Here is a 21961-nt window from a genome sequence, read left to right as displayed (position 1 = left end):
CAAAGTAATTTTTTTTTCCATTGTGACCTGAAAAAAGCAACTGAGGCCATGAAGATGTTTCTAACTTTTCCAGTAGGTGACCATTGCAAAATGTTTAAGGCATTTTGGCACTGCCTTTGCTAATGTCCATGAGAATGTACTGCATAATCTCCTTTCAGAGTAACCAAACTTACAAAAATTGACCAAACGTTTTATTAGTGATGACCCCGAAATGGATATTAAGTCAATCACAGGTATCCCGCCCTGGTGGCCAGTATAATGAAAGAATGGTTTTGGGAGACTTCATGAGAACGCCACTTTGCAGAGCCAGAAGCTACATCTATCTATGTTTACCATTTCTTTCAGGCTGTAGCATTTTTTCCCCCCTATTTCCTGGAGCGTGATCTTTTGTCACACAATAGAAATGTGGTGTGAGAGCAGCATATGAGTGGTTGTGGTTTAACAGGTAGAGTGGGTCATCCACCATGATGTAAGCTCAGTGCTATGATCCCCCGGCTCTACCACATTGTCAATATGGTGAAATAACATACCATGTCCAGGTGATGGATACTTAAAGCTCACATTTCCTGCAACTAGGGTGACCAGGTGTTCCCACTTAAAAAATTTTAAAGCCTACAGCATATTTGTCATTCACATTCATGTTTTAAATACATAAAAAAAAGTCCTTATAGTCATTTAAAAAGCAAAATTTATGTTATTCCTACATTTAAATTTTGAAACTCAAGCAGCAAATGTTCTGCAAAAGCACATTTACATTGACATTAAGTTATAGTTCTCCCCAGAGTTTCTGAAGATCTTTCTTGTTTTCTTTGGACATTGGGCTGTTTGTACCTGACCATTTTCAAAATAACACATTTTACTTGTTTATTCAAGCCACTCAATACTCGAGCAGTGATCATTCAGGATGAAAAGGCACCTCAACTCACAGGATGAACAGACCAGTGTTGTGTCTACAGGATCATTTGTATCTTTAGGCATCTCAGCAATTGTGGTTCCTTAGAAAATAATGAGAGAAGAGGACAAGTCAAAGACAAGAGAAGAAGTGCAGACCTTAAAATATCTACAGCAGATGAACCATAATCCAAGAGTCAAGTATTTAAGAAACAGGGGAAGCAAAAAATCCAGTAAGACCTAACACAGGACCTGAGAGATGCATCTGGAGCTTCAGTAGATCCATCTCCTGTTCATTAAAGCGTTATCAGAAACGGTCTCTGTGGAAGATTGGCTGTCAAGAAGTTATTCTTAATGAAGAGAAACAGAACAAAAATTACACAACTGGTCTTTTGGAGTGTTTGTCAATATGTACAGAATAGAGAGGTACAACAGTGAGTGTCTACCCCCCATCAGCAAACATTTAGCGACCTTGGGAAGGAAAAACTCCCTTTCAAACAGGAAGAAACCACTAGCAGAACCATGCTCAGGGAGGGGGCAGCCATCTGCCATGACTGGCTAGTGGCAAATGGAGGAAGACAGGACAAGACTTGTGTACTATATTTTTGTGCATATTTGCACATGTTTCATTAAATTTCCGAAGCCGTTTCCTATTTTCCTGGCAAAATAAAAAGAAACGAAGCCTGGACCTCTTGTATCACATCCTTTCCTAAAGTATATGTACTCCCAACACCACCAGCCTACCCAAGCATTGTAATAATATAGACCTTACCATTCAATTGAAAAACAGTTCCACTTTGATTTCCTTCCTTTTTGCCATGAAACTCCCCCATTAGATGTTCTTCAGATTTTACTATGGGTTCTTCTGTGACCACCTGGATTAGCTGTCCATGTTGGAGTAATTTTGGTAGACCGGACACTTCTGGGAAGGTTCACCACGGTCCCAAGTTTTCTCCATTTGTGGACAAACATCCCACTGAAGTTTCTAGTCTTCTTATTCTCTATATTATTTATTGGGGGTTGGCAACAGCAAAATGTTGCATTACCGCCACCATTTGGTGTGGAGCGTGGACCAAAATGTAAAAAAAAAAAAAAAAAAAAAAAAAAAAAAAAAAAAAAAAAAAGAAAAGAAAGAAAAGTAAAATAAAAAAAAAATATATTATTAAAAAACATTTAAAAATCGATAATTCAAATCCCCCCCAAACAAATTAGTCTGCCTTAAAAAAAATATGGCCTGATAACTTTCACTTTTCAACTTCTTACAAAATAAATCAACTAAGTCCAGTTTCACTTTCATATCACCAAGGTTTTTGATCAGTTGTCTTCTTTTGGCATCATGTTTCTGACAGTGCATTAAAAACATGCTCTATTGTTTCTTCTCTTCTCTATGCTGAGTGACTGTCTTGAATTCGAGTCTGAGCATATCACAGATCTTAGTGGTCTTGCATCTTCAATCCACTGGACAGCTAACAGTATTGAAACTATACACTGATCCGTCACTGATCCTTTTCCTCTTTGACATTAAACTCAGGAACAATAAATACTGTCCCACTTTGGTTGGATGAATTCCTTGATGCATCTGTGTAGATTTGACATAACTTGTATGTCTACACTGTATGTGAGTTTAATATAACCCCCTTCTTGTTCTTTTTGTCCAATGTTTGAAATCTGCTACAGCATCAGGGAGTATCCATGGTGGTATTACAGGTATTGATTCATGCTGATGTTGTCCAGATTAAGTTCAGCTGCTTCCTGCCTCACTGTTCACCCAAAGCTCTTCAATTCTCTTTCTCTTTTTCCCAGCCGGGTTGGAGAATAGTTTTTGTTGAAAGATCTTGACCATGTCCCAGTAGTTCAGTGTTAACTGCTCTCTTCTGATTTCTATGGCATTTCTCCTATTTCTACCTTTACTGCTGCTGTTGGAGTCGTTTAAACGCACCTGTGCAGAGTCTTAGCCCCTGATATTGGGGCTAAGATACTATCTAACTTATGAGACTTGTTCCGGTGTTTGCTGGAGTCCAAAAAATTTTAGACTTTATAAACTTTATAACTATTTCCAGACTGATAGATGTATGTTACTTGGTTTCTTTAAATGTGACATGATGATAATATATGGGAAAGTGACCCCAATACATATTTTTGACATCTTTAGTCTACTTCTCTTGAGTGTGGTTCGTAAAATTTAACTTGTGTTAATGTTGTTAATCACAGTTAATTCATGATTTAAAAGCAGGGGCAATTAGTTTTTCAAACAGAGTCAGAAAACAAACAAAACATTCATGCAGACAGTTTTAACTTTCAGGTGGATATCAGTTTTATTCTATTACTCAATAATTGTACAACAAACTTTGTTACAAATACATTTAAAGTGCAATTTTAAATAAAAAGAGGATAACACGTCTTAATTTCTGCTTGCCACACACCTGTAAACTACCTGGCAGATCTTACCCGCCTTCCGGTCTGTCTACAACTGCGGTGGAGACGCGTTGTGGTTTGACGCATTGCAGATCCCCTCCTGCCAATCAGCAGCCTCCTTACAGCTGCAGCACATTGCGGGTCCGCGCTGTCCAATCAGAATCCGCTCTCAAAATCAAACTGCAACTGTACCCAGTGCCGTCCGCCGCGCTGTTTAGAGCGTATCCTTCCCCTGTATAAAAGATCGTTACACAAGTAGTCCGTCAGTTTCTGCGCGGCCGAGCTAGCGTTTTAGTGCCGCGTTATTGAGGTCATAATATATTGATATTGATATATTTTTTATATTTTTAATTGTCATGAAACATAATGACGCCAATAGATCGCCAGATGACATTAATTTTGCCTTAAATGTAAATATATGTAAAAGAGAAAACTACCTTGAGATTGAGGGACGCCATAAAGAGGTTTTTATTTAATTGGAGAGTGGACAGGTGCTGACAGGTAACAGCACTCTAAGATCCTGGATAAAGTATCATTTTAAATAGACTGGATAAGATTTAATAGGGAGTTTCTCAAAGCCAAAAATGTAGGCTGGCAACTCCTAAATTATGTGATGAAAAATGTAGTATATTATTTCTGCATATACATAACCTGCAGTACTATTCCTAATCACCTTAATATGTGTTAATGTGACCAATAAATACAGAGCAATCCAAACACCTATGTAGAAATCATTCCAGTGGCTTCAGCATAAAAGGAAAAACTAATGTTTCAAGCCTTTTTTACATTTTGAAAACAGCAACCCAAATAAGAAATGTGTTGAAGTAACTAATCTAAACTATCTAACCTGAAAATATATCATCTATGTTCATACAACATAACTTGATTTAGTTAGTCTTAAATATGTCTTGTTAATCTTAAGTAGTTTTTTTAAATTAGATGAACTAAAGATTTTTGCTTTAAACTAACATAATTCAATTTCGTGGAACCTGTTGACAAAATAATTTTAATTAAAGTCAACGTTTCATTTTTTTGAGTGTAGCTAGACTCATGGCTCAGTACAAAAAGAGCCTAAAAAAGCCTCTGCTTTCATTAGCTAACAAAAACTTAGAAGACATTATTGAACATGTCAAGAACTTGGTGCAACCTGAAATCAGCATTGAGGAGTCTATAACAAATCTGGACAAGAATGTGAGTCAATTGACCAAAAAATTGTTTAAAGGACTCATCAAGGAGTTTGGCTCCATAGAACAGGTCATGAATGCTGCTTGGGCAGGTGATAGTTCATTTGATGAGGCTATTTTGAAGCATTTGAAAATCAATTTGGGTGTCCTCACAAGTCCTCCACAAAAGTCCAAAATTGCCAGGTTCTTTGGAGCAGTGGGAAGAGCTATTATGTATCCCTTCAGATGCTGTTTTAAGGGCAGCGATGACTAAAGACCTTGACTTTTCCACTGCCTTGCTTCTCTCAAAATCTTGAAGCAGAAATTATCCAAAAACTGGTCTTGATGCATTCTTAATCATCCAGGAAAGTAAATCTCCAAAAGTTGATTCTGTTCATCTGGACGTAGCGTTTTGTGGGAGAAACGTTTCGTCACTCATCCAAGTTAATTTGCACTATAATGAAATAAAAAAAAGAAATCAAAATTAAAAACAAGGTGACTTTTGTTGTCTTTTCTTGATGTCAACCACAAATTAAAAAAGTGTAGCATATGTGTACTCTGGTCATCAGTACTTGTATTTTAATTTATTACAGTATAATTTGATATAGTGATCATTCTGTGTCAAAACCAAACCTTCTGCTCACCTGTTCACAGTAGAAAAGTTTAACGTTTATAATGATTGCTGTAAATTTTAGCGTCATATATCAGATAATTCCTGTTTTTAAATATTGGTTTACTCTACCCTCATGTGTGGCTCTCCAGCCTATGAGACAGGCATAGTCTCCACCTTCCTGGTTGTGGGATTTCTCCAGTGGTGTAAGTGCTGCGGCGCAGTCTGTTGTCACTCTGATGTGGCGCTTTTGGCAAAGGTTCAGTGATGTAACCCATCTCTGACGCTCCCTCATATGCAGTCCACCTAGTGGCATGATTGCCAATAAAGATGCCATTAACCCCAGCATCTGCAGGCATTGTCTGAATGTTGCCCAGGGTATCTTTTACAGTCCCTTGGCAACATGCCTGGTGTTTTTTTTTTAATAAGATCATCAATCCTCAGGTGGTCAAGCAGATCTGGCGTCTCTTTGGAAGGACAATCACACATTAGTGTCAGATTCACTTGCAGGTGTTTGTAGGAGGTGACCACTATCCTGTAATGGACTGATACATAGAACTGAGTATAGAGGAGTGTGATACAGGGTGTGTGCAGAAATGGTGTTTAAAGTCTGTAGATTGGGAGACATATATTTCCATTTTGGGGTCTAAATTTCTAGAAAGCAAGCAGGCTGTGCTGAACATGATCATTAAATACTGTCAGCCGCATAACTTTATAGAAGATGAGGGGTTCAGAAGCTGCTTCACCTCCTTGACCTTCCCTTTCAGAAAGGTATGAGAAAGAGATGTAAAGTGTGCATAACCACTTTCACCTTGGTCCCAACATATTACAAAAACGTCACATTTTTAATAAAAATTGTGTAAACTGTGCCTTTACCCCTCACTTACAAATACACAACCACTCCCACTGTCACAAGCATGTATTTTTCCCAACAAAACTCACTTTTATTTCACATTTTTTTACTTACATTTCTTTGCAACAAAGATTTCTGTTAAATCTACATTTGACATACTTTTACAGTTAGCTGTTTCAGTCTCTCCACACTTTTTTATCCGATCTTTCTTTGCAAGCTCCTTTGAATCCGAGCTGCATGGGATTATTTTTAATATCCAGCAGATGTCGCTATTGAGCAGCACACTAACACAGTGTCGACACAGTAAGGTTTCACACACTCCATGAGACGTCATCTACCCATTACTACTCTTGCAGGGTAACACAGTTTATGAGCATAAGGAAACAAAATGATGATCTCCTTTAGGATTTTCTGGCAGAGAGCAGAATTCATGACTCCATCAATTAAGTTGTTCAGGTCCTGAACCACTTAAGTAGCCTCAGACCACTGAACTATCCCCACGATGTTTGACTGTTGCTGTGTTCTTGTGATAAAATGTTTTGTTAGATTTGTGTCTGATGTAATGAGATTCAACCATTCCAAAAACCTCAGATTTTACCAAATATCTTCCCCAAAGTCTCGTACATTTTGAAGATCTTTTTGGGCAAATGTGAGATGAATTTTTGTCTTCTTTTTGGTCAGCACTGCTTTTTGCCATGAAACTCCCCCATTAGATGTTCTTCAGATTTTACTATGGGTTCTTCTGTGACCACCTGGATTAGCTGTCCATGTTGGAGTAATTTTGGTAGACCGGACACTTCTGGGAAGGTTCACCACGGTCCCAAGTTTTCTCCATTTGTGGACAAAAACATCCCACTGAAGTTTTCTAGTCTTCTTATTCTCTATATTATTTATTGGGGGTTGGCAAACAGCAAAATGTTGCATTACCGCCACCATTTGGTGTGGAGCGTGGACCAAAATGTAAAAAAAAAAAAAAAAAAAAAAAAAAAAAAAAAAAAAAAAAAAAAAGAAAGAAAAAGTAAAATAAAAAAAAAATATATATATATAAAAACATTTAAAAAATCGATAATTCAAATCCCCCCCAAACAAATTAGTCTGCCTTAAAAAAAATATGGCCTGATAACTTTCACTTTTCAACTTCTTACAAAATAAATCAACTAAGTCCAGTTTCACTTTCATATCACCAAGGTTTTTGATCAGTTGTCTTCTTTTGGCATCATGTTTCTGACAGTGCATTAAAACATGCTCTATTGTTTCTTCTTCTCTATATGCTGAGTGACTGTCTTGAATTCGAGTCTGAGCATATCACAGATCTTAGTGGTCTTGCATCTTCAATCCACTGGACAGCTAACAGTATTGAAACTATACACTGATAGTCCGTCACTGATCCTTTTCCTTACTTTGACATTAAACTCAGGAACAATAAATACTGTCCCACTTTGGTTGGATGAATTCCTTGATGCATCTGTGTAGATTTTGACATAACTTGTATGTCTACACTGTATGTGAGTTTAATATAAAACCCCCATTCTTGTTCTTTTTGTCCAATAGTTTGAAATCTGCTACAGCATCAGGGAGTATCCATGGTGGTATTACAGGTAATGATTCATGCTGATGTTGTCCAGATTAAGTTCAGCTGCTTCCTGCCTCACTGTTCACCCAAAGCTCTTCAATTCTCTTTTCTCTTTTTCCCAGCAGGGTTGGAGAATAGTTTTTGTTGAAAGATCTTGACCATGTCCCAGTAGTTCAGTGTTAACTGCTCTCTTCTGATTTCTAATGGCATTTCTCCTATTTCTACCTTTACTGCTGCTGTTGGAGTCGTTTTAAACGCACCTGTGCAGAGTCTTAGCCCCTGATATTGGGGCTAAGATACTATCTAACTTATGAAGACTTGTTCCGGTGTTTGCTGGAGTCCAAAAAATTTTAGACTTTATAAACTTTATAACTATTTCCAGACTGATAGATGTATGTTACTTGGTTTCTTTAAAATGTGACATGATGATAAATATATGGGAAAGTGACACCAATACATATTTTTGACATCTTTAGTCTACTTCTCTTGAGTGTGGTTCGTAAAATTTAACTTGTGTTAAATGTTGTTAATCACAGTTAATTCATGATTTAAAAGCAGGGGGCAATTAGTTTTTCAAACAGAGTCAGAAAACAAACAAAACATTCATGCAGACAGTTTTAACTTTCAGGTGGATATCAGTTTTATTCTATTACTCAATAATTGTACAACAAACTTTGTTACAAATACATTTAAAAGTGCAATTTTAAATAAAAAGAGGATAACACGTCTTAATTTCTGCTTGCCACACACCTGTAAACTACCTGGCAGATCTTACCCGCCTTCCGGTCTGTCTACAACTGCGGTGGAGACGCGTTGTGGTTTGACGCATTGCAGATCCCCTCCTGCCAATCAGCAGCCTCCTTACAGCGTGCAGCACATTGCGGGTCCGCGCTGTCCAATCAGAATCCGGCTCTCAAAATCAAAACTGCAACTGTACCCAGTGCCGTCAGCCGCGCTGTTTAGAGCGTATCCTTCCGCCTGTATAAAAGATCGTTACACAAAGTAGTCCGTCAGTTTCTGCGCGGCCGAGCTAGCGTGTTAGTGCCGCGTTATTGAGGTCATAATAATTATTGATATTGATATATTTTTTAATATTTTTAATTGTCATGAAACATAATGACGCCAATAGATCGCCAGATGACATTAATTTTGCCTTAAATGTAAATATATGTAAAAGAGAAACTACCTTGAGATTGAAGGGACGCCATAAAGAGGTTTTTATTTAATTGGAGAGTGGACAGGTGCTGACAGGTAACAGCACTCTAAGTATCCTGGATAAAGTATCATTTTAAATAGACTGGATAAGATTTAATAGAGAGTTTCTCAAAGCCAAAAATGTAGGCTGGCAACTCCTAAATTATGTGATGAAAATGTAAGTATATTATTTCTGCATATACATAACCTGCAGTACTATTCCTAATCACTTTAATATGTGTTAATGTGACCAATAAATACAGAGCAATCCAAAACCATATGTAGAAATCATTCCAGTGGCTTCAGCATAAAAGGAAAAAACTAATGTTTTAAGCCTTTTTTACATTTTGAAAACAGCAAACCATATTCAGAAAGCTCCTCTCATTATTCTCGTGACAGATGACATTTGAAATGTCTGGGCTGACTCACCAACTGATGCCTCAACCTAATGGGACTGTCGATGCTCTTAAACAGTCAAATTGTGCAGAGTGAAACTGCAAGTTTTGTGCAGTGGGCAGACTAATGTTTAAAGCCAAACGATATAAGATCCACATATTCACGTAACCAGCTGTTGGAAAATTAAGTAAGCGCCATTGTTCCATCTAACCCTAAAGTAAATACAGAAAATAATTAATGGCCATAAACAACACCAAAACACATACCATGCTATGCTTGTTAGCAATGTTATTTTGTAATTTTTTTTTTAACTGCAATTAAAAAAATAATAATTAAACCTTAACCTGTATTTGGTGGCGATGGCAAAAAGTGGGCAGGTAACATGCTGATTTAAATGTTTTTTAGTATTACAGCAATAACTAATGGGAGGAAAGTGAAGCTTGACTGACACATGAGGCCAGTCCTGCTGGTTTCACTAGTTAACATTAACCTCACCATGTGTAATTAATTACATTTAATTAATTAGATCCCAAATTAAGACTTGATGGTCTGTATTGTGCGGTAAATATGTTTATTTCTCCTCTAAACTTGGTAATCTGAACATGCTAGTGTGTTGAAATCAGACGTGACACCCGAGCGGTAGATATGAGTGTAAACCAGGTACACTGCAAACTCATGTTGTGGATAATCATCCTGGTAATCTTTAAAGTTTCCAAAGTAATTTTTTTTTCCATTGTGACCTGAAAAAAGCAACTGAGGCCATGAAGATGTTTCTAACTTTTCCAGTAGGTGACCATTGCAAAATGTTTAAGGCATTTTGGCACTGCCTTTGCTAATGTCCATGAGAATGTACTGCATAATCCTCCTTTCAGAGTAACCAAACTTTACAAAAATTGACCAAACGTTTTATTAGTGATGACCCGAAATGGGATATTAAGTCAATCACAGGTATCCCGCCCTGGTGGCCAGTATAATGAAAGAATGGTTTTGGGAGACTTCATGAGAACGCCACTTTGCAGAGCCAGAAGCTACATCTATCTATGTTTACCATTTCTTTTCAGGCTGTAGCATTTTTTCCCCCCTATTTCCTGGAGCGTGATCTTTTGTCACACAATAAGAAATGTGGTGTGAGAGCAGCATATGAGTGGTTGTGGTTTAACAGGTAGAGTGGGTCATCCACCATGATGTAAGCTCAGTGCTATGATCCCCCGGCTCTACCACATTGTCAAATATGGTGAAATAACATACCATGTCCAGGTGATGGATACTTAAAGCTCAACATTTCCTGCAACTAGGGTGACCAGGTGTCCCACTTAAAAAATTTAAAGCCTACAGCATATTTGTCATTCACATTCATGTTTTAAATACATAAAAAAAAGTCCTTATAGTCATTTAAAAAGCAAAATTTTATGTTATTCCTACATTTAAATTTTGAAACTCAAGCAGCAAATGTTCTGCAAAAGCACATTTACATTGACAGTTAAGTTATAGTTCTCCAGAGTTTCTGAAGATCTTTCTTGTTTTCTTTGGACATTGGCTGTTTGTACCTGACCATTTTCAAAATAACACATTTTACTTGTTTATCAAGCCACTCAATACTGAGCAGTGAATCATTCAAGGATGAAAAGGCACCTCACTCACAGGATGAACCAGACCAGTGTTGTGTCTACAGATCATTTGTATCTTTAGGCATCTCAGCATTGTGGTTCCTTAGAAAATAATGAGAGAATAGGACAAGTCAAAGACAAGAGAAGAAGTGCAGACCTTAAAAAAATATCTACAGCAGATGAACCATATCCAAGAGTCAAGTATTTAAGAAACAGGGGAACAAAAAATCCAGTAAAGACCTAACACAGGACCTGAGAGATGCATCTGGAGCTTCAGTAGATCCATCTCCTGTTCATTAAAGCGTTATCAGAAACGGTCTCTGTGGAAGATTGGCTGTCAAGAAGTTATTCTTAATGAAGAGAAACAGAACAAAATTACACAACTGGTCTTTTGGAGTGTTTGTCAATATGTACAGAATAGAGAGGTACAACAGTGAGTGTCTACCCCCCCCATCAGCAAACATTTAGCGACCTTGGGAAGGAAAAACTCCCTTTCAACAGGAAGAAACCACTAGCAGAACCATGCTCAGGGAGGGGCAGCCATCTGCCATGACTGGCTAGTGGCAAATGGAGGAAGACAGGACAAGACTTGTGTACTATATTTTTGTGCATATTTGCACATGTTTCATTAAATTTCCGAAGCCGTTTCCTATTTTCCTGGCAAAATAAAAAGAAACGAAGCCTGGACCTCTTGTATCACATCCTTTCCTAAAGTATATGTACTCCCAACACCACCAGCCTACCCAAGCATTGTAATAATATAGACCTTACCATTCAATTGAAAAACAGTTCCACTTTGATTTCCTTCCTGATTTCTAACTAAGTGCGGTTATTCCAACTCCTAACTTCTCTGGATTTAAATTAAAAATGACAAGATGGTGCGTATGAACGCGTGCAGCGAGCGCGGGGAGCCATACTCACGGGTCTTTGCGGAGGAATACCGTGAGAGCTGTGCGGCGGTGCTTTGTCCTGCGTACCCGCCCCCAAGCAGCAGCCAGCCCTCCTGCTCTGTGGCGACCGTCCATTTCCCTCTGTTCCCCCGTAGCGTTAGCAGACCCGCTGTTGGAACTCCGCACAGACATGGTGAGTATTTTAACCAGCCGTGCCTTGAGATGTGTGTGGATTTAAGCTGTGTGAACTTGACTGGAAGCCAGATGCGGGGTTGAAATATCTCCGCAGTAGAGCGCTCAGGGACGAACGTTAATACTGTGGCGGTACTAGACAGAGACTCTGCGGGCGGAGCAGTTTATTACCACCGCGGCTTTTTCCTCCCCCCCTTTTTAAGACCCCACTCTGTGAAATTGCAGCAGATTTTGGTGCCGTAAGCACCTTCACAAACTGAGAACTGAGAGGTAGTACTCGTTACAGGTGGCCACAGTTGGTAGTTGTGGTGGAGCTTTTGGCTGGTTAGCATCACAGCTAACAGTGATCCCCTCGCCGATAGTCTGATTTTCCGGTGGTTTCTTTTCTTCTATTTTTTAGTAAGGATGTAAGGATGGCTAATTTTCTCAGGAGGAGAGTTGCCTCTCTCTGCTGATTATTCTGAGACATGGAGCTGTAAAATAAAGGTGCACATCTGCCCTTCATGTTCAGACCATTTATGTAAGGGTGCATATTTTCATAGGCGTTAGCTTAAGTTGTAGATAAGAGCTGTCAAAGTCCAACGTGCAACCATTGTAAAAGCCGCTGATAGTCCTAATTAGGCCAGAGGTTATGGTGTACATACATGCATACGCTTTGCGTAGAATAAAACGTGTTTGACCTGTTTTGACGTCACATTTTTAAGTACAGATTGATGATCCTAGATGAAAAGTCTGATCTGCAGTGGATGCACACTGCAAGCACCATGTTACACTATTTATACTATTTAAACACGCACATACACCACTGTTCCTGGGTTGTGTGTCCATGAATGCACTGTGCCAGTCTCCAGGGGAGTGGTAGCATCCCACCCAGGTTTGTCGTATAAAAAGCTTGTGGAGGGAGTTGCTTGCGTTTACACATTCAGGACCCTATTGTTAAGTATAAAAATTGATCCTTTTGTAGTTCATATTTTTGTTCAGTGTGTATTTGATGTCATGTTTTTAAAAAACATTTACTGAAAAAACATTTTTGGTTAAAGCACATAAATGCACCTAAACCTCTCTGGGTGGCTTTTAGTGTTGTAACTTGCCTGGTTATGTTTTTACTGCATACCCTAACCGCATACCCTAACCAATACCCTAACCAAATACCCCTTATTACCTAAACCTAACAGAGTTCTCTTTGGTGTCATAACTTCACCAGGTGGTTTTTAAGAGTGCCATAACCTAACTGGTAACTAACCAGGTACTACTACCTGACCTTAAAACAGTACCTTAACCTAACCAGGTAGTCTGATGATAATTAATAACATATTTAAAATAAAACTGTAAACATTTCTTTCTTTTATGACTCTGGCTGTAGTTTCTAGTGTGAATCTTTACATATCGGTCCGATCAGGTAAAATTATGTCTACAAATAAGATTAAGGTGTGGAACTTCCCAGTGTAAAGTCTATAATAAAGCTAGCATGTGTCTAGGCTTCAAAGAGAGGAAGTCAAATACATGCAACCATAAACTGCTGCCTAAAAATATAAATATGCATGATATAATTATGTGAGGGGCAAAAAAAAACAACAAAAAACCCCAGACTCTTAACAGTAGTGCAAACAGCAGTCCCAGGTAATTAAAGTTCCACTTTACCTGTTGTAGCAGCTTTTGTCCTGGTTAGCACTGCAGCAGGGAAGTCAAACTCATTGCACATCGACTGGGAGAGGTTTATGCCCTACTTGAGTGGGCCGGTTTTGAGTGTTTCTTGGCCTTACGTTTCATATTCCTGTTCTGCAGTAGCACATTTAAAGTTAGTGTTAGATAATTGTTGTTGGAGCTTCTCTTATTTGAATTTTTTTGGATTGGCTACAGGGCTCTGAACTTGGCTTTTTATTTTTTTTCTGTAGGAATAAGCAGAAAAACAACTCCTTACAGAAGGGGAGCGTTTGATTTTTCAGCTTGTTTTTATTAGGGCTGCATAATGGATTAATTAGTAGTGTTTGTTTTAAAAAAAGTGTTTTGACACAGGAGATGTAAAGCTCTGTATCTGTGTGTGTATTTACTGTATTAGACATATAGAGAACAGGCGTGCAGATGTTGACTGGCGTTCTTCAGCCTGTAGATCAGAATATAGTTTACTCTGGCTGTTCTTCATAATGTTTATTTTTGTCATTGTGAGATCATGTCCAAAAAAATTAGTCATCTGAGAGATGCCTGCATCTGAAAAGGAACACAAACCAACAGCCTTCAGGTTCAAGGTGCACACCTGTTATTTCAAGCTGCCCACCTGGCGCTGATCAACCCTCTAAGAAAGAATTTGAGGGGGGAAATCGCTTCAGGTCCTGAATGGTTCAAGTTAGTCGAATGACCCCCAGTGAAGACTGTTGGCTTTATCTTAGATTTGACATTGTTAATGTTTGTTTCAGTCTTGCTTCTGATTGGTTGATGTAATTCAAGCTCCAGAGTTTGTACTTTAATTATCTAGTCCCCGAACCTAATAATGACCTCTAAAAGCTGCTTTACAAGGCCATTTCCTGCGGGGGAAATTACCCTGTGGTTAGTTTGTGGTTGCTATAGCTACGTACGTGAGAAAGTTGACACAGGAAGTAGGCTGAAGCTGTACTTCCTTGTACTTCCTTACATATGCAGGATTCGTTTAAAAGCAGACAGACTTGTCTTGCATGACATGTCCATCATGAGTTCACTTTAACTGTCAAAGTACAGGGAACAGAAGCTGTTGTGTTCAGCTTTAATCAAAGCCATCTGCACGGAGTTTAATTTTACATTTCAGAATAATACCCATGGGTGCTGTAGAAGGAAATCATAGAGCCCTCATACTTGACGCGGCTCTACTGCCAGGCGCCTTGAGAGGAATTTGGCCTGGATATTAGAGGTGTTAGCAGCTTGTTAACCATCGCTCGGCCTGACACAGATCAGTGCCGTCATTAGTGTCCGCCTTTCCCTTGGGTCACATGAGTACACAGCATATTTTGATTCAGATATCAGGCAATTGATCATTTTAGTTTCAGTTTCAGGTTTGGCTTCCGGCAGTTTTTATTATTAAAACAGGATCATGTAGATAGTGCTGTTAATGTGCCCGACCTCTCGCTTTCCCTTTGAGCATATCCACAAAGTTCAAGGAAATCTACTTTATTAAAAAATAGATTTCTAATTAGTTAACCAGTCTGCAATTGTGCTAAATAATTAGGGCCTTAATATCATGATAATATTTTTGTATTTCTATAGCTTTTATCTAAACTACCATTTCTTCCCATGAACACAATAAAGTTCATCCAAAAACAAATATAAAGATGATAAGATCTTTCACGAGCAAAGCAATGATGAGGTCAGGCTTGATATTGTCTTCCCAGTGAGGATTATAGCTTATTAACCCAATACCTGTATCATATTAATGGAATGGAAAACTAAACAAATGAACAGGATGCATGTCCTATTGTTGTTCCCCCTTTGCAAGCTACATGTTCATTGTAGAAGACGTAGTAATCAATTACAGGCACTCTTATTGTTATTTATGACCCTTGTGATTCAAAAGTGCAACTGAATTCCCTAAAGCTGTATAGATTTTGATAGTTTTGGCACCTTAGACAGTTTTTGTAGTAAGTTTAATCTAGAAACAAACTGAAAATTAAAAAAAAAAAACATCTGCATTGAGGAGAAGGTGTAAGTTTGGCCTGCTTTGGGGACAAATTAGTAAGTGGAGAAAGGGGAACTTCCTGAGGGGTCCACCTGGTGTGAACCATGATGCTTTGCAGGAGGTCAGATGACTAGCCAACCGATCCTCCCTGGGAGCTGCAAATGTAGCAGTGAGATGACAGGTGACAGATTAGCATATACATGTGGAGACGCACACACACACTGAACTCTCATGACCTCCCCCCTGGTCTGGACCCCGTTACTCTCACACACCTAACGTCAATTTTACTGATAAGTTTCACTGACCTCCTCCAGCCTCGATTTCTTTGTTCCGCTGCTCTTCATGTGTTGATCCTCCGCAGGAGGTTTTGAATGTCCATGTGTTGGGGAGGCTGAAACACTGCTAAGAGAGGGGTTCTCCAAAGTTGTTGGAGGCAGTTGAAGCCAGGGAAGAACAGTGCCTGGTCACTTGGATAGAAAGCTTGGCTGAGAGACTGACACACAGGAAAACGTCAACAGGTGGAGCAACTTTTCCATCAACCTGGCTGGTCAGTGCCAATCTGCTGACTCTTTCTGCTCTGGGGAAAACTTCTGTCATCCATCTACACTGGAATGACTGAAAGACGAGACGACTGATGCATCCGTCTGCCCATCCAGGACAACTAAAAACATCTTTTAGCATCTTATAATCCATGTTCCTGAATATGTAACTATTCAGAAACATGGCAAAGTCTCCTCCTTCCATCCTTTCTGCCAATCAGAAGCGACGGATAGATGTCTAACCATTTTTTTCATCCACCCATTCCTCCCAGTTCCTGCCCTTCCTGCTATCACCCACTCGTCATGCTGCCCAAGAAAATTGCCGTCTACCCAGCAGAAGACGAGCTGGTGAGCTTGTCCACCGTTTATGACCTCCTGGACGAACAGCAGCACTACTATAAAGAGCTGATCCAGCAGCAGGAGAGGAGCTACAGGGCCTTCCTGCAGATGCTGATGGACTCGTCATCAAGCCGCATGGATGGCCTCGTCAGAGAGATGCAGGACCTGAGGAACTGCCTGCAGAGAACCAAAGCCGAGCTGGCTGAAGTAAAAAAGCAAGGCGTCCAGACCAGCAAGCAGGCTGAGTGCCTGGCTGAGGGCTTGGTGATGGTGCGGGGAGCGCTCGATGGGCTGACCATGAAAACTGGAGGAGGAGGTGGTGGTGGAGCAGGAAGAGGTGTGGATCTGAAGCAGCGCAGAGGGCCTGGAGGGTTAAGACTGGATGGAGGAATAGGAGGTGGAGGCAGGGATGTGAAAAAAACAGAACCAAAAGCAGCGAAGCTGGTGGCAGACCTAACAGATATCCACTTTGATGATATAAAGGTTGGACTCAAGTAATGAGATCCCTGATTAATCCCCGCATTTGCTTCCTAATGTCATTATCAAAAGCCTTGAAGCCTTGTCAGTGTTTTTGTTGATGTTGTGTGGAGTTTGTCTTTCTTTCTCTCTTTCAAAGTAACATAATCCTGGAGTTTTAAAATGGGCCTTTCGAAATAAGGAAATTTTAGATCATTAAATGACAGTAAAAGCAGTAAGCTATGGTAAACTGTGAAGATGATGACCGAAGATGAAGAGTTCTGCCAGGCAAAGCTTGCATGTCACAAGTCGACCACAACAAAGTGCTTACAGAAGCAGTTCTCACCACTGTTTGTGATGCCTGATGAGGCAGTATCTGATTAATCTCAATTTAAAAGATAATCAAGTCTCATTAAAAGAAAAAAAAAATGCTTAGTTTGTTGAACCAAAACGATTGTATTGGATTTCTTTTTTTTTCTTAATCAATCTTGGTAATAACATAGCATATTAATTCACTCTTTGGTGTTTTTGTTTTGTTTTTTTAGGCTGACCAACTAACAGAAGAGCAGATTGCTGGTAAGGTGATGCCATAAAACACTTCTAATTTTATTCGCGTCTTTACAGCTGCAGTGTAAATGTCCTTTCTTCTTCTCTTTGTTTGCCTGTTCAGAGTTCAAGGAGGCTTTCTCCCTGTTCGATAAAGACGGAGATGGTACCATTACCACGAAGGAGCTGGGCACTGTCATGAGGTCACTGGGTCAAAACCCGACCGAGGCAGAACTCCAGGATATGATCAACGAGGTGGATGCTGATGGTACGCTGCTGTCCTCCCTCGACACGGGGGAAGGATTCATCTGTCTAACTTGTCTTTTTTTAAATAACCCTTTTATCAATGATGAGTCATATTTACCTCCTACTCCTAGGCAACGGGACCATCGACTTCCCCGAGTTCCTGACAATGATGGCGAGGAAGATGAAGGACACTGACAGTGAGGAGGAGATCAGGGAGGCATTCAGAGTCTTTGATAAGGTGGGCCTGGTTTAAGTGTTTTTCATACATATTTTGACGTATGAATGCTGCAGTCAGTATAACAGCTGCATCAAGGCACTTTGCAAGGTATCAGAACACTCCAACAATCGGTGGCACTCGCGGTCTAATTTCTGATGGTTGGAAATTTATGAAAGATGGCATACTGTGCTGCTTTTCCTAGCCATTTCCAGTCACTGGAAACAAGAGAAATTGCGTAGGTCTTTATAGAAATCCTGTTGTAAAGAAGAGTAGAAAAGAGCTGGTAAATTCTTGTGGGGGAAAAAAACTTCCATACGAGCCCTCGGTGTGTTCTCAGCACTCGTCCCGATGCATTTGAAGCATTTAAACGACTCGACTTAAGTCTGTGTGGGGAAACTGACTCGCCTCATGTCATATTCAAAGCAGGAAGCCAGAAATAGGAATGAAGGAAGTGGCCAGTCAGTTTTCAAAATAAAATTCCCTTTTCATAACAACACTTCTGATATGAAGCCACAGCTCCCTCACTGTAAATGACTCTTAACTAATCCAGCGTGCTCCTCGTTGGAGGATGTGGTGAAGAGTAAAACGGGATCTTTTTTTGGATTTGACCTCCTGCCTCACAAATCCAGAGTAGATATGCGGAGAAACACTGAAATGGCACGCGTGTTGGTCTGATCACTTTTCCCCATCTCTTTGTCAGGATGGAAATGGCTACATCAGTGCAGCAGAGCTGCGTCATGTGATGACTAACCTGGGAGAGAAGCTGACAGACGAGGAAGTAGACGAGATGATCAGGGAAGCAGACATCGACGGGGACGGACAGGTCAACTACGAAGGTGAGCTTGGTCATGAGTGTTATTAGAAGCTCCAGAGCTCTGATTGGTCCTGAGGCTTGCTGTGTTATAATTCCTGATGGCTTTTCTTTCTCCGCCTCTTCGTTCTCCACAGAATTTGTCCAGATGATGACCGCCAAGTGAACTGGGCTCGCGTTAAAGACAAAGAATCCGTCAAAAGTTTCACTTACCTCTTATTGCAAAAATCTACATTTAATCATACTGTTCTGTATCAACAACTTAAACTGAATGTTCAAAATCTCAGATCTGTCCATATTAAACAAGTTCACAAAAAGGAAAAAAAAAAAACTAACTGAATCTGCATGTACTGGCTTGTACCCCCACCTCTCCGTCCCACTCCCCTCTCCCATCTCAGCGCCGAGCTGCCCAATCAGATCTCAACTCAACAGCCGAGCGGTCGCCGCGCAGCTGGCTTCCTGACGTCACTGCGATGTTTCGGGACGGCCGATCGCCTTTCTTCCTCGACTTCCTGTTTTCTTTCATTTCTGTTCTTCATGCATGAGGCTTTTCGTGGGTTAGCGTCGAGAGCACAGCAGGAGAAAGCAGTCGGTGGTCCTCAGGTCGGCCTAGGAGGTGTTGGTTAGCTGAGCGAAGGAAGAAGCTTTCACAGTTTGCTTACCTGAGTGAAGTCAGATATTTTTAAGAAAAGCATAAAAATAGAATAAATAAGAAGTCATTTTAGATCTTGTGTTTCGGGCATGTCACTTTTCCTTCGTGTGTTCACCTTTTGTTCAAGGCAGGGTGACGATTTTGAGCCATGTTGGGCGGCGAGTGTGTTGTAGGGTTTCAGGGCGGTTGGTTAAAGATGATCGACGTACACAAGCAGCTTTTGACGCAACATTCAGTAAACAAATGGTTTTAGATTAACAGGAAGTGATGAAAGAATAAAATGTCATTGCCTCAAATGCTGTGTGTGTACACAAGTTCACTTTAGTGGGGACGGGGGTCGGTGCTTTGCGGTGTTTCTATCTTCTGTTTGTGCGTGTGCGTGCGTGCGTGTGGGTGTGTGTATGGGTGCGGCGAGGCCCGGCCCAGTCCAGCTGTTCTGTTTGGTTCAGTTGATCTGCATTCCAAGATGTACATGCTCGTCTTTACATTTTGTTTTTCCAATAAAAACACAAACATGAACTGAGATGCCACTTTGTGTGTGTGGGTTTTTTTGTTTTGTGTTTTTTTTTTTTTTTTTTTTTTTTTTTAAAGCTGACTTGTGTGTTTTCCTGCAACTCTGTGGGGGACGTACTGCTTTAAAATGACTCATTGGTGATCGGTGTGATGTCTTACTGTGAGCACAGACTCTGAAACCCACCTAACATATTTTAGGATGAGATTAACAAAAACTACTTTCTGCGAAAGCACAAGACGGTGATAAAAGGATGCAACCATGGACTGTATAAAAAAAAAAAAAAAAGATGGTGTTTGGGAGCCATATATCGATAACAGGGTGGCTTTATCAACTTACACTTCCATTATTGGCTAGAAAGTCACGTCAGCTGTTGGCTTCAGTTTGTGATGTTTTGTTTCAGTCTTACTTCACTGACTCGTTAGTAAACCCACATTCATTTATTGCCAGACCATTGAAGGTAAATAAAGTCTAAGAAAATCAACTGTTAATGAATGTATATTTTACAAATCCACTAGTGAACCATCCATTCAGTCATCTACCAGTTCTTTGGGCCAGGTCCTACTTCCCTCGGCTGATCCAGGGGAATACAGAGGTGTTTCCAGGCTAGCTGACACATGTTATCTCTCCAGTTTGTCCAGGGTCCATCCCGGTGCCAGCTCTGATATGAGGACTACCAAATGTTTGAGGTCCTCACTCTAAGGGATGGAGGGTATTAGCCCTGACCAAAACATTTGTGTTTATTTTTACCATAACTGATCAATTCTGGGTACTATAGGGAGATTTTATTTGCCATTTCCAATCTAAATGCTTCATAGGGCACTGTCACTCCTTTTTAGTGACTCAGATTAGCAGATGGCACCATAGGCTATAGACTAGGCTGCAAAACACAAGGCAAGACCATAGATACTCATGTTAAAACCCCCAACTTAGGAGCAGAAATAATCATATAAATAACAGTTCTGACCTCTGTGTATAAGCAAATCACAGCACTGCCTGATGTGCCTGGCAAAAATGTGTTTTGTTTTTTTGGTAATGATAGAGTAGTTGTGATCAGCTGGCCACCATAATCCTGTAAATGTAGCAGAAATTTAAGAAAACAAACAAAATCAAAAATGGGAACTAAATGATTAAACCTCCATCTGAGGGGTAGATGAGTAAAATCCTCGTCTTCTGCAGTACCCCCATATAAGTAAATCCCTCAGACACTCGCTCCTCACTACATTCTTCTGGCTGTCAGGTGAAAGGCTGAAATATTTATGAGAGCAATCTGGAGCCAGCAGAGCTGAAGGCGAGGGGAGAATCTTCTGCACTGGAAAGCCCGTTATTAATGCTGGAGTGGCAGCTCACTAATAGCAAGCAAAGAGCAGCAAGATGTATTAATACACTTCAGACTGTTACATAACTCCAGCTACTAACTCTGTGTGTGACAGAGGATACATCCAACACCTCCTACACTTCCCCGTCCCCCTGTCTGCTCCTCTGCAATCCCACAATCGCCACCTCAGTCTTAAATATTCAAGATGAAGCTTTTCATTTTGACCTCCTCATACAAGTCGTCTTCATCATGGCTCAAGCCCCCCCTCCCCCCTCCAATTCCTTCTCCCACTCTTTCCTCCAGCTCCCACAGTTTTCTGCTCCCTCCTCTCGTTCTGTTTTGCCCATCCTGTCCCTGGCTCTGTTGCCTAGCAACAGCTCTTCATCTGCAGACAAGACATTCTGGGCGATCTGGAAAAGTCCCTCTGACACCCTACACACACACACACTCTCACACACATTGCACATTTGCATTCAAGAAATGTTTGTAAAAGCAACAACTCAACGCACTGAAACATAATCATGTTTTTATTTGTTCACAGCTGCATGCAAAAAATAAAAAGCATCACATTTCACTTCCTATCTTGTGCAGAGTTTCAGCATCATTGCTTCAGCCCTTCCTAAAGCCTCAGACTAGCTGCGGCAACTTCCAGCAACTGGACTTCTTCTAGTGGCCACTAGAGGCTGACTACAGAAGCGAGTCAAACCGGATGACAACTTCCTGGCAAGTTCTGGTCACTAGGGAAAAATGTGTATTCCCCTGACTGGTTGGGGAGTGGCTGCTGGCTTATTTCCTTGTGACTGCTTTGGTTGCTAGTAGATTGGCTTAACTTTACCTCCAAACACTTGCCAACTAGTCTCTGAGTGGCAGCAAACCTTGGAAAAAGATCATTCGCCTTC

The 21961-nt window shown here is 40.3% G+C and overlaps 1 protein-coding gene across 1 annotated transcript; it reads left to right on the top strand.

The window, feature by feature from the left end:
• Positions 1–11605: 11605 nt before the first annotated feature.
• On the top strand, positions 11606–19758 carry calm1a (calmodulin 1a). Its single transcript, XM_040042842.1, has 6 exons — positions 11606–11785; positions 17307–17337; positions 17432–17575; positions 17685–17791; positions 18471–18606; positions 18719–19758. The coding sequence occupies exons 1-6, from the start codon at positions 11783–11785 to the stop codon at positions 18745–18747; spliced, it is 450 nt and encodes a 149-aa protein (XP_039898776.1). The 5' UTR covers positions 11606–11782; the 3' UTR covers positions 18748–19758.
• Positions 19759–21961: the final 2203 nt, after the last annotated feature.

Source organism: Simochromis diagramma, unplaced genomic scaffold (assembly GCF_900408965.1).
Source record: "Simochromis diagramma unplaced genomic scaffold, fSimDia1.1 OVJJ01000304.1, whole genome shotgun sequence".
Classification (NCBI taxonomy): domain Eukaryota; kingdom Metazoa; phylum Chordata; class Actinopteri; order Cichliformes; family Cichlidae; genus Simochromis; species Simochromis diagramma.
The sequence above is the reverse complement of the archived record's forward strand: the minus strand, read 5'-3'. Positions and strand labels throughout refer to the sequence as shown.